The sequence below is a fragment of the Gossypium hirsutum genome, chromosome D02 (assembly GCF_007990345.1).
Source record: "Gossypium hirsutum isolate 1008001.06 chromosome D02, Gossypium_hirsutum_v2.1, whole genome shotgun sequence".
Classification (NCBI taxonomy): Eukaryota; Viridiplantae; Streptophyta; class Magnoliopsida; order Malvales; family Malvaceae; genus Gossypium; species Gossypium hirsutum.
The window spans coordinates 1,718,725-1,733,249 of NC_053438.1; the positions used below are offsets into that span (position 1 = coordinate 1,718,725).

The 14,525-nt window shown below is 35.7% G+C and overlaps 1 protein-coding gene across 1 annotated transcript; it reads right to left on the minus strand.

Annotated features, from left to right (window-relative positions):
* Window positions 1–899: 899 nt before the first annotated feature.
* On the minus strand, window positions 900–2,945 carry LOC107941956 (uncharacterized). The gene has a single exon (XM_016875581.1). The coding sequence runs from the start codon at window positions 2,943–2,945 to the stop codon at window positions 900–902; it is 2,046 nt and encodes a 681-aa protein (XP_016731070.1).
* Between the last annotated feature and the right edge of the window lie 11,580 nt (window positions 2,946–14,525).

Genomic DNA, 14,525 nt, shown 5'->3' on the forward strand with positions numbered 1-14,525 from the left:
CCAAAACTCAACCCATACCTATTTAAACAAGGCCCAATTTATAAATAACTACAGCAACCCATTGGCTGGAACTTAAACGAAATGGTGTGTTTAATAAACAAACTTCATAACACTTCTCTCTTTCATCCACCGTAATTGTTTCTTCATCTTTTTCTTCTTCGTCGGCAACATTATTGCTTCGTTTTCATTTCACCGTCACTCACCACTTGTTCGCAGCCATCCATATCCCTTCACCCACGTCCATGGGAACTAACATCTTTCACATAATATAAAACATTCATCCTTGTAAGATTGTGAATATATCTAAGAGATCTAATTTCATATTTTAATTTTTCTCACATTATCGTCTTTTTCCATTTCAATTAATTGAAAGGTTCAACACCATAAATTCCAAGAACTCCAAGGTCCACCCGCAACATCCTTACCAGCAACTTACGGGAATTTTGGCTAAACTGCACTATTTTTTTCACGGAATATACATAGAGCTAAAACACTCACAACAAATACATAATGGAACACAAATATAATTTAAATGTGCATTTTGAGAATGAGAGAACAATAATCACAAGAAATAATTCAGTTTTCAAGTAAACTTATATAAAGCAACAAAGAGCTATTGAGTGAATATAAAGCATCAAGCAACAACCTTATTATTGTAGTTTTCATGTAAGTACAACCACGCTATCCAATTACACGCAATTATAAATTCAACCATCAAACATCAATGCAAACTTCACAAATTCCAACCTATTTATTTACAACTTAAAAATCGAAAAAATCAAATTACAATGACAACAGTAGCTAACATTACAAGTAACAAGCTAAAGATCAAATTTTATTTTACACTCGAGTTTTCCTGCAAAAAGAAGGGGCATTTTTCAAATATTTTATCAGAATTGCTATAGCAACCATTCCCACCAACGTTGTAGAGAACGGGATGTTGCACAATTCCAGTGGATAATATATTTGCAATCAAACTTTGAGCATTCAAGAGCCAAATCTTCACAAAGCTTGCCACATTTATCACATTTAGGGTAGTGATAAATCTTCTTCACAATGGTGAGCGGGTGTGGATAATCCTTATCTTCATAGATGCTTCCTAGTTTGAATAATGAATATTGTCCAAGAACACAACCAACATGAGCAGAAGTATCACATGCCGCACAATGATAAAACCAAAAGTTTGGATCTCGACTTTCTTCACAGATATCGCAATAATGATTTTCTGAATAACTGTTATTATCATGATCAGTAAGTGAAAAAAGATGAACATCGCATTTATGATGAGCTGTAATTGGAAGTGAAAAACATCCACGATGTAGCACAAAATTGCAATCCTTACAACAAAATGCCGCCCATGTAGGAAGACTACAAGCATTGCACCGGCCTTTGTAGTCTCTATAGAAAAAGAGAGGGTGTTCATGTTTCAAAAATGTTCGAGCACCAGGTGTAAAAGCAATCATACATCGGAGACATATCTTTGTCTCACATTTACAGCATTCATAAGCAAAGGCATTAGACACGTGCCAACACATTCCACAACAAAAAGCTTTGTTTGAAATAAGGCTGAGAGGTTGCTGGCAAGGATGATGCCAAACATGCTTCACCTTAGGTAACTCAGCACAAACTTTATGAAGAAAAAACACACATTCTAAACAATAGTAAAATGGCTCCGAGATTGGTAACATACAACCGTCACAATTGTTTTCATACCCTCCAACGAAGGGACTTAACTTTAGATCATGTAGATACTTGAAATGTTTTATTTTTGTAGCTTCCCCGGCATCGTTCTTCTCAAATACACAAGTGGCGGACTCAACGGATTTATCCGACAAAATTTCCAAACCTCCATTTGATATCTCATATTCATTTTCAAGTGAAACTACAGAATATAAACTTTTTTCTTCTGTAACGCAACGTAGATGGAATTTAATATTGCAATATGAACAAGAATAACTCCCGTGCTTTGGATTGACCTCATCATGACAAATAGTGCAACTTGAACTTTTAAAATCATTTCGAAGGAAATATTTGTGAAAAATGCAATGATCATGCCACTTGCTTTTGATGATACGAGGCAATGAAGTGCACCTTTTATGGACCATAATGTTGCATGTACAACATATGTAGGCATTGTAAATTCCTTCGATACCACATGCATCGCAAATGTATGGCACTCGTCTCAAAAGTCTTGTGAATGTGTGTTGATGGCTTTCGTCTTCAATGGCAAGATCAAGAGGTGGTGATAAACATTCTATGTGAAATACAAGCTTACAAGACGAACAACCATAAACAAATCCTCTTTTCTGGGTTACTTTACATATCTTGCAAGAAAGTCGTTCACTATTAAATTGTAAAACAAGGGGATGTTGGCAATGGCATATATTACTCAACTCGAGAGGAAGCTCAGCACATTTCTTATGCAAATTAAATCCACAATAAGGAGAAATGTGTGTATAATTTGCTAATGGCTCCCAACACCCAAAGCACTTACGAACTTCTTCAAGTTCTTCATCATCATTTTTAGTGGAAACCAATGGATCTTGACAGACGAAGTGCTCAAGCTCCTTCAAGTTATTTTCAGCAATATTAAACGTAAACAAAGCACATTTAATGTGAAAGTCCAAGTCAGGGCAATGATAAAAGAACTTTTCACATGTTTTATCACAGAAATCGCAAATGTACGTTCCAAATGAATAGGGTGGCTTTTGCATAAGAACAAGAGGATGATCACGATGGAAAGGGTGATTAATCTCCAAATTAAGGTGCGGCGGCACATACCTTGTGAAGGTAAAACCCACAATACTCCGCACAGCTAAAACATGGAGCAGACACTTTCTCCCCCACTTGGAGCAGTCAGCCACTCCACTTTGATTGTTGATCAGCTGCTCTTCATCCAACAGTAACAATGGATGGTGGTGCCCATAATTCTTTGACTCTTCCATTTCTCCTTCCTCTCTGTCTCTTTCCAAGTAGCGAAAGATTAAAATGAAACCCCAAAAGCAAAAACAAGGTAGGATAGCTTAATGGCGGCATCAGAGTAAGGTTTCAAAGAAACTTGAAAGGGTCAGCTATATAGAATCAAGAAATTCAAGATCATTGATGCACCATCTTCTATTATTTATTTATTTTTATAATAATACACTAGCTGACTTGTGATTAAACCTTTTTTTTAGTTCTCCAACCAAATCTTATCTTTGACTTTGACTGCATCCATGCAGGAAAGAGTAATAGATCTTTATCTCTATATTTATTTCAATTTCTAGATATTATCTCATATTTTCCAATTCAAATAATAATAACAATCGCAAATTGATAGAATAACAACGCTTTGATTTCATAAAAAAAGGTAATTGTCAAGCTTCCTCTCACCATTTACTTCTACAACATGCAACAACGACAATAATATTATGTTGACTATTGAAACTTAACGATAATAATTTTATTAAAATTGGAGTTGCATGTATCATTACCAACGACAAATTAAATGGTTTAATTTCATGGATAAACTATAAAATTGCTCACTCATTTAAGTAATTATCATTTAACTTTAATAATTTTTTTATGATCACTCACTCGTTAATTAGTCCCTATATTTTTTTTAACCTTATTTAATTATTTATTTTTGGGTAAAATTGTGACTTCAATCTTTTCTTCCTCATTAATATTTGATGATTCTTTGGATATAAAATCATCTCTTAATTACTATTATTTTTAATGTCCTTTTAAGAAAAAATCATTATTTGGCATTTAGAATAATATACAATCAATTAAAGTTAATTTCTTTATTCTAATAAGTAGAAGAAATTAACAAAAGGCAATGATTTACCTTGGTTGGAATGCTAAAGGATTGGGGCGTCCTCCAACATTACCTTATCTTGAAAATCAAATTTATAATTTTTTTAGTTCAATCAATTGATTACAAGTAAAATGGAGTAATAAAAATTTCAGCTCATGTCTAATCGACAGAGCTGCAAAAAAACAGCAGTACAACCTACAAAGAAAAATAACAGCAAGCAGACTGCACTAATACAAATCACCAAGAAACAACAGATTACCAATAAGCTTTACAAAAGTGATTCCTGGACAGTCCAGCGTTTGCCAATGAATTAGCTAAACTTTATTCCACCAAATGCCGTAATCCTCTTTCAATATCCGCAAATAATTTTCTTATCGACCATGGTATACTTTAGCCTATCATAAACATTACTCAATTCAAACTCTACAATCAGAGGAACATTTACCTTCCGCATCAAATCAATAAAAAAGAGCCGAGACCAGTCCCTTTTCGTCCCTCAACACCCCTCCACTGCCCACAACCTCCTCCACAACTACTCCAGCCACGTTAAATTTCAACCAACCCGTAGGAGGAGAATCCCAAACACAATCCCTATCTCTCCCCAATTTTCTACCCAACCTGCAATCCTTAGGTCCCCACCAATCAACCTCTGAAAAAACACAATCATCATGTACCAATCTAGCCCACATCAATGATCTCATTTTTTATTGAAAGATTAAAGAATCAATTGTAGCCGACCTTTCAAACATCTTCTCGTTTCGAGCTAGCCATACTATCCAACACGAAGCCGCAATTACCAATAACCATAAACTCTTTTGAATACCTGTCAACTTCACACTCCAACACACAGAACAGAATTCATCGACATTTGTCACATCCTTCCAAGCTAAATCCCACCAGCTAAAAATGTGAGACCAGAAGCTTTTGATAAACGAACATTCAAAAAACAAATGGTTAGTATTTTCCGAAACTCAATCACACCATGGGTAGCCCCTGTTTGATGAATCAATTTGTATCCCACGAATTATCAAAAAATCTTTTGTTGGAATGCGATTAATCGCCAACATCCACAAGAAGTTACGCACCCTTGGAGGAACTTTCAGACTCCAAATTCTATCAAATGGGAATCCAACAGCTTCCGTTCCACCATAAGCCAGCAATTGCGACAACTTTTTAACTGAGAATACCCCTCCCTTGTCGTGAATCCACACTATACGATCCTCTACCTCATGTTGCTTATATGGAAAACCTTTCACTTTGGTCAAGTTTTATGTTATTAATAAAAATGTCTTGTATGTTTATTATCAATATCTGTGGATACGATCCTACTTGTTGCTTCTATTAATTACTATTTCTCTCTACTACAGTTAATTGTTGGTTTATTATTGCTGGTTTGAGCTGTAGGGAAATTATGTACTAGCGTGGATGACCATTCTCTGCTTTGCAATTTTGTTTCTGGTTTTCATATTCTACCATATAATATATAATTTGTACTGAACAAAATAAAACTAATCTTTCAATTTTTCCCAATCATTTATTTGCCCATTTGGAGCGGTAATCATTTTAGTGTTTTTGAATATGAAATAGGTGCACAGGATCTTAAGGATCAGGTTTTGAGACCATCAGAAGAACAAACGAAGAACCGAGGCAAAGCGTAGCTGAAAATGAAGAGTTTAGAGCCTTGGCACAACAATTTGACACCCCTGCCTCATCCAGCGCCCCAGCACAAGAAAGGAGTTACCTACGTTGGCACCCCAACTTCGAATCGCCTCGTTCTGACTTGGAAGTTCCAAGTTTTGGTAGTGTTCCAAGAGCATTTTGGTCTTTTATGGGTTTTATGACCTAAATCAAGTTTCTGTAGCCAAATTTTGGTTGAAAAGATATTATAAACACTCTGATTGGAGAGGGAGTTAGGACTTTTGACCGTTTAGAGATTAAATAGCTTCTTCTTTTTTTCATTCATTTGATTTTATGGCTTGCTAAACTCTCATTTTTTTTAGTTTAAGGCGTTAAGTCTTCTTTATTCTTTGACATTCATGCATATTTTGTTTTAATTACAATTGCTTTGATTTTTTGAATCTCTATCCAGTATTTGATAGCTTAAAACGGTTGTCTTGTTAATTAGAATAGTTAAATCCATAATTGTTCAATTTATTCAAATAGTAGTGACGAATTCAATAGCTTGTTTATATTGTATTTTACGTTTATGTGGTGTGAATATTTGATCTTAACTTAAATGAATCTTGCTGGGGTGAGTTTGTTGGTTAGAAGTAGGTCTCTCCTGTTCTTAATGTTGTCGTTAAGTTAAATCTTTGGCACTAAGTTACATGATTATTTATCGGTTAGGAAAATATTTTCAAACGAGCTGTCTCTTGATTACCGAACAGGCAATGACAGATTGGTTGCCCGACGCTGAGTCAACAACTAGAACTAATTTACTAAAAGTGTTGAAGATACATTTGCGTTGATAATCGAATTCAAAAATCAAACAGAGATTTACCTTTGGTCAGAACTTTTTCTCATTGATTTTTTCAAAACTTTTAGTTTTTTTTTTTCAATTTAAGTTTAATTGTTAATTTAATTTTAATTTTCTATTTCATAAAAAAAAACTTTCTAATTTATTTTTATTGTTTTTATTTAAAGAAATAAAGTTATTATCGATATACGTAGATACGGCCCTACTTGTTACTTCTACAAATTACTCTTTTTTATTTTTATAGATCTCGACTACAATTAATTGATGGTTGATTACTGGTTTGAGCGGTTGTGAAATTATGTACTAGTGTGGATGACCTTTCTCTGCCTTGCAATTTTGTTTCGTATTCTTCCATATAATATATATTTTGTACTGAGCAAAATAAAACTAATCTTTCAATTTTTTTCCAATCATTTATTTGCCCATTTGGCACAGTAGTCATTTCAGTTTATTTATTTTCATATTAGAAATCAGGGTGTTTTTTTGGACTTCAAAAATCAAAATTCAGTTATTTTCATGTCATTGATACATAATTTAGTAATTTTTTTTTAATCTAAAGTCTGAACTTTGAAACCGAACCTCGAACCATTAACCATTAACTATAAAGTTCGAGATTTAGGGTTCGGGGTTTGCGACTTAGGTTTAGAGTTCGAGATTTGGGTTCAATGTTCGAGGTTTGGGTTATGGGTTTGGGGTTCAAGATAAAAAAATTACAATAATTATTATGTGTCAATAACATAAAAAAATTACTGACATGTCATTAAATAATTAGAAAGGGATTACAAAATAATTTGTTATGACATGCAAATTATTTTGTTTGATACAAATTTTTTATTGCTTTAATATATGGTATGAAATTAATATTTTTTTAATTTTTAATTTATTTTAGAGTTTACTATAGAAGAGGATTAACCAAATTTGCGTATATGACTATCTTAATAGGGTAATTTACCATAGGAAAGTTGGATATACATTTGAATGTATCATCAAATAGAAAAGAGGTTTATCCCATTCTCAGAGAAGAGGAGTAAGGAAATTACATACAAGATTGCGATATGAGAGAGTAAAAAAGAGATGCGAATATAGCCAAAACAATAGGTGTAGGGAATGGAATCCCAAAGTAGAAGCTGGCAGCTGGGATCCATGTTTATTGTCATTCTTGGTTAAGCTATTGCAGTGTTTGGGCCATAATCACTCCTTCCATTGATTACTGGTTTGAGCTGCTGTGAAATTGTGTGCATGATGATGACCTTTCTCGGCTTTGCATTTTTTGTCTTAATATTCTTCCTTATAATATATATATTTTTTATGGAAAAAAAAAAGAGAGCTAGTCCTTCGATTTTATTTATTTGCCCCATTTGGAATTCCAGTTTGTTGGATCTAAGTGCAACAGCAACAAGCTTCAACAGAATGCTTGTCAAGCAAGTCTCGTGACTTGTAGGAGAAACAAAGCAGAAAACTCAAATGGATTTTGAAGCAAAACTAAAAACGGAGAGCATATGGATGAAAACTTGTTGAATTCATTCCTCTAAACTGAATATGGCACAAAGCCAATACATAAAACAAGTTTACTGTTGCGCGGAAGCGTGTGAAAGAGTAAAATTATTGTACTAAAAAATCACACTAAGTTCAATTCCCAGGAAAGAGAGGTGAATCACGAGGATCACTTAAGTACCAAGTCTTTCCTAGCCAGAATATCCCTCTATCGTAATTTAATAGCACAATAAATCACTACAATCACACTCACAAAATATGAACATTAAATAGTAAAGAACACCAAAATTTTAACGAGGTTCGGCAAATCTTGCCTACGTCCTCGGGCACTACCAAATATATTTCACTCCAAAAATACAAGTGAAACTTTACAAATAGGGAGAGAGAATAATGCCTTAAGTAGAGAATGGCAAATGTGGGATGATGAGAATAAGCAATGGTTGGCCTATTTATAGTTGAGATTCAAGGGCCACCTTGCAAAGTCACTATTCACTTAGGGACCAAAAATTGCTATTTTCCCATGCCCAACACTAAATAAATATTTGGTGCCCATAACTTTGACCTTTCCAAGGTATGGGTAGGTATGGGAAAGGTATGGGCAAGGTATGGGGTATATTCTAATAATCTCCACCTTGAAGATTTGATTAGGATAATCTTATCTTCACACAATTCTTTTTGCCTTTGACAACAATACTTGATAGTGCCTTCTTCAACTGTTAAACTTGCAGGATATTAATCAAGTTCAAACAATGTTCGAACTTGGTTGCTGTTACCACCTTAGTCATCATATCTGCGGGATTATCTGCAGTCTTGATCTTCTGAAGACAAATTTTCCCCTCTTCAATAATTTCCCGCACAAAATGGAATCGTACGTCGATATGTTTTGTACGTGCATGATAGACTTGATTCTTTGCTAAATGAATAGCACTTTGACTATCACAATACACGTTAATATGCTCCTGAACCAACCCCAAGGTTTTAGCCATACCTTGTAACCAAACAGCCTCCTTTACAGCCTCTGTTACAGCCATGTACTCGGCTTCTGTGGTTGACAATGCAACTGTAGACTGTAGTGTAGACTTCCAACTTATTGGTCCTCCAGCAAGTGTAAACACATAACCGGTGGTTGATCTTCGCTTGTCCAAATCACCGGCATAGTCAGAATCAACGTACCCAATAACACCTTTACCAAGTGTATTATCCTGCTTGAACAGTAATCCAACATCTACGGTCTTCTGAATATACCGTAGAATCCATTTCACAGCTTGCCAATGTCCTTTTCCAGGATTATGCATATACTTGCTCACTATACTAACTGCCTGTGAAATGTCGGGTCTTGTACACACCATTGCATACATCAAGCTACCCACTGCATTAGAATACGGAACTTGCAACATGTATTCTTGTTCCGTATTCGTCGAAGGAGATAGTTGTGCAGAAAGCTTGAAATGAGAAGCCAACGAGGTACTTACAGGTTTTGTCTGCTCGTTCATGCCAAACTGCTGTAGTACCTTTTTCAAATACTGCTTCTGAGACAAGCTAACTCTATCATGAGCTCTATCTCTCCATATTTCCATGCCGAGAATCTTTTTAGCTTCTCCTAGATCTTTCATCTCAAACTCGAGATTGAGTTGAGTCTTCAATTTTTCAATCTCAACTTTGCTCTTAGATGCTATTAGCATATCATCAACATATAAGAGCAAGTATATGAAAGTTCCTTCTTGTAGCTTCTGAAAATACACGCAATGATCAAATTTACTTCTTGTGTACCTTTGCCCTTTCATGAACTGATCAAATCGCTTGTACCACTGCCTCGGAGATTGCTTCAATCCATAAAGCGACTTTGTCAGTTTACAAACCCAATTTTCTTTTCCAGCAACCTTGAATCCATCTGGCTGAGTCATATAGATTTCCTCTTCCAAATCACCGTGTAAAAACGCGGTCTTCACATCAAGCTGAACTAGTTCAAGATCATATTGCGCAACCAAGGCTAGCAAAATCCAAATAGATGAATGCTTCACAACTGGAGAAAACACTTCATTGTAGTCTATTCCTTCTTTCTGGGCGTAACCCTTTGCTACTAATCTAGCCTTGTATCGAATTTCAATTTTATCAGGAAATCCTTCCTTCTTTGCATATACCCATTTGCATCTAATTGCCTTCTTTCCCTTGGGTAGTGTCACCAACTCCCAGGTCTTATTTTTATGAAGAGACTGCATTTCTTCATTCATTGCTTGCTTCCATTTTACACCATCAGGGTTACTAATTGCTTCTGTGTAAGTAGAAGGAACATCATCATCTGCAATTGGAAGTGCATAGGCCACTATATCATCAAAGCGAGTAGGCTTACGAATCTCTCTTCTTGGCCTCCTATATGCAATTGAATCTTGTTGCTGTAGAGGTTCTTGGGTAGGAACCTCTTCATCATTTGTCCCTTCAATATTAGCTGGATCATCGTTAACCTTTTCAAGCTCCACCTGCTGCAAAGTACTACTGGTTTTGCCATCCTTTTGTGAATCCTTGTACTTTAACATGGTTGATTCATCAAAAGTCACATCTCTACTGAAAACAATCTTCCTTGTATCAGGACACCAGAGACGATATCCTTTTACTCCATCAGTTATACCCAAGAATAATGCTTTCTTTGCTCTTGGGTCTAACTTAGATTCTTTTACATGATAATATGCAGTAGAACCAAATACATGCAAAGAATCATAATCAGTAGCAGATTTACCAGTCCACATCTCCATAGGAGTTTTTCCATTTATTGCAGCTGATGGCAAACGGTTAATTAGATGGCACGAATATGTAACTGCCTCAGCCCAAAATTCTTTGCCCAATCCAGCATTGGACAACATACATCGAACTTTCTCCAGTATAGTTCGATTCATTCGTTCTGCCACCCCATTTTGCTGTGGTGTATCCCGAACAGTGAAGTGTCGCACAATGCCCTCATCTTGGCATACTTGTAGAAATGAATCATTTTTGTACTCAGTACCATTATCTGATCGAAGTCGTTTGACCTTTCGACCAGTCTGAGTCTCCACCATCTTCTTCCATTTCAGAAATGCATCCAAAACTTCACTTTTTCTTTTCATTAGATACACCCATACTTTTCTTGAATAATCATCAACAAAAGTAACAAAATAGTGCATACCTCCCAAAGAAGCTACTTTGGTAGGTCCCCACACATCACTGTGAACGTAGTCCAGAATTCCTTTCGTATTGTGAATTGCTGGACCAAATTTTACCCTCTTCTGCTTGCCCAGAACACAATGTTCACAGAATTCCATTTTGCAAGAATTTGCACCTTTCAATAAGCCTTGCTTCACCAATGTTTGCAAAGCTTTTTCACTAGCATGTCCCAATCGCATATGCCATAATCTGGTAGCCTCTGAATCTACATCTTTTGTAGAAACTGTTGATGTTGATCCAATAACTGTACTTCCATTTAAAAAATACAAGTTATTTCTTCTTGTGCCTTTCATCACTGTCAGTTGCCCAGCTACTACTTTTAGTAATCCATCTCTCAAAGTGATTGTGAGCCCTTTAGATTCTAGGGCACCTAATGAGATGAGATTTTTCTTCAGGCTAGGTACGTAGCGAACATCTGTCAAGACTTGGATTGAGCCGTCGTGATTCTTCAATTGGACTGTACCCACTCCCATTGTCTTACAAGCACTATCATTACCCATAAGAACAAGTCCACCTTCTAGCTCTTTAAGACTAGAAAACCAGTCCTTATTAGGACACATATGGTAAGTACATCCTGAATCCAAAATCCACTCATCCGTTTGACATGCCATTGCCATGCCAACCAAGCTAAAGTCTGACTCCTCATCATGCTCCGCTACACATGCATTAGAAATAGCCTTGCCCTTTTGTAGCTTAGGACAATTCTTTTTCCAATGCCCCTTTTCACGGCAAAAGGCACATTCATCTTTGGCGGGTCTCCCTTTGGACTTTTCCCTTCTACCAGATTTGCTGCTGTGTGAACGACCTCTTACTGTTAAGACTTCTACGGTTGTATCTCTGTGATCTCTTTTATCTTTCTTTCGAGTCTCAGATCTATACAACGCACTACAGACTGCATTAAATGTGATCGTGTCCTTCCCATGAAGCAATGTGGTGGTAAGATGATCATATTCATCAGGAAGGGAATTCAACAACAATAATGCCTTGTCTTCATCTTTAAATTTCTCATCCAAATTTAGCAAGTTTGCTAAAATTTTATTGAATGAGTTCACATGGTCATTCATCGACATACCGGGTGCATACGTGAATCGATAAAGTTTCTTTTTCATATAAAGCCTATTTTCAAGACTTTTCGTTAGAAACTTTTCTTCCAGTGTATCCCATAACTTCTTCGCTGATGTCTCCCTCATGACAGAGTACTTTTGCTCTTTGGCCAAACATAGGCGGATTGTACCACACGCCTGTCTATTGATCTTGGCCCACTCCTTGTCATCCATCTTGTCAGGTTTTTCTTCAAGGGCTATATCTAGCTCTTGCTGACATAAGACATCCAGGATCTCACATTGCCACATACCAAAATTATTGGTACCGTCAAATTTCTCTACTTCAAATTTTGCATTTGTCACAGTAGTCCTTGCTGATGACGATGCTGCTGCCATTTTTCTCCTCAATCCCAACTACTGTATACGTGAACAGTACCGTATACGTGAATAGTGCCGTATACATGAATAGTACCATATACGTGAATAGTGCTGTATACATGAATAGTACCGTAAACGGTCGTATTCCCCAAGTACGAATCTGGCTCTGATACCAATTGTTGCGCGGAAGCGTGTGAAAGAGTAAAATTATTGTACTAAAAAATCACACTAAGTTCAATTCCCAGGAAAGAGAGGTGAATCACGAGGATCACTTAAGTACCAAGTCTTTCCTAGCCAGAATATCCCTCTATCGTAATTTAATAGCACAATAAATCACTACAATCACACTCACAAAATATGAACATTAAATAGTAAAGAACACCAAAATTTTAACGAGGTTCGGCAAATCTTGCCTACGTCCTCGGGCACTACCAAATATATTTCACTCCAAAAATACAAGTGAAACTTTACAAATAGGGAGAGAGAACAATGCCTTAAGTAGAGAATGGCAAATGTGGGATGATGAGAATGAGCAATGGTTGGCCTATTTATAGTTGAGATTCAAGGGCTACCTTGCAAAGTCACTATTCACTTAGGGACCAAAAATTACTATTTTCCCATGCCCAACACTAAATAAATATTTGGTGCCCATAACTTTGACCTTTCCAAGGTATGGGTAGGTATGGGAAAGGTATGGGCAAGGTATGGGGTATATTCTAATATTTACAATCTTGACAAAACAGTAGGTTGACCTAAACTTCACCTACTACCACTAATACACATAGTAACGTGTGCTAATTAGCTTGAACAAATAAACAAAGCTGATTTATCAGCTCAATCAACATCAAAATTACATCAAACATAAACCTAACATAGTTATAAAGCAACTAAGTTACATTACTCTAACTTAAAATTACAAAATGAAACATAAACAGCTTGCTGACTAGAAGAACCAGCAGCTTCTGCATGTAGTGCCTTCGATAGTCTTGGTTGCTGCATGCTGACCATTATTTCAACACAGTTTAACTGTTAAAGAAGCTAGATTGAAAGATTATGGAGGCTATTGAATTTTTTCTTTACAAAATTATTTGGTAAGGTAATAATAGGGTTAAGGTATGATGAAGCTTCATAAATTCTGTAATTATGCTCCAATATCTTATTCTAATAACTTTTTAATCAATTTCTGCAATTAAATTTTAATATGCAATCCATTAGAAATGCATCTGTTTTTGAAGGAGACAAGTCCTTGTTACATTATCAAATAAAGATGGTCAACATTCCTTTGTGTTATACATCTGTACATAGATCCACAACAAATTAAAAGGAGAGAGAAATAATTTCATAAAAAGTTGTATTTCAAGTAAATTTATATAAAGAAACAAAGAGCTATAAAGAGAAGCATCCAACAACACCTTTATTATTGTAGTGTTTATGTAAGTACAATCACATTGCCAAATTACAAGAGATTCTAAAATCAACAATCAAACATCAATGCAGAACTCACAAGTTTTACATGACGACTATTTAAAACTTGAAAATTTGGAAAAACCAAATTATAACTACAACAACAACTAATATCACAAGTAACAAGGCAAATATCAAACCTTATTTTTCAGTATTAAGTTTTCCTGCAAATGAAGTGATAGGTTTCAAATACGATTAGATTTGAATTGCTACATGCCCCACCCCCACCAACGATGTAGAGAAAATGGTGCTACACAATTCCAGTGGACAATATATTTGCATTCTGACTTCGAGCATTGAAGAGCCACAAATTCACAAGGCTTTCCGTATTCATCACAATTAGGGTAGTAATACATCTTCTTCACAATGGTGAGTGGATGTGTGTTGAAGTTAGCTTCCATGCAACACATGCAGCAACAATCGTGGCCATGCAAGCCACATACGGTAAAAAAACAGCACTTGAAGGCAGCAACTGAAGCTCGTGAATGATGTCCAAGTTCAACTTATTTTGTTGGTTTAAGTTTATATTTTGTAACTTAGTTCTTGTAGACTTAGTTGGTAAACTTTTGATGTAATTTTTTGATGTTGATTGACTGAAAATTCAGCAATGTAACTTATGCAAGCTGATTAACAATTTCCAATGTTTTAAGTGGTGTTAGGTAAGTGATTAGGTAGT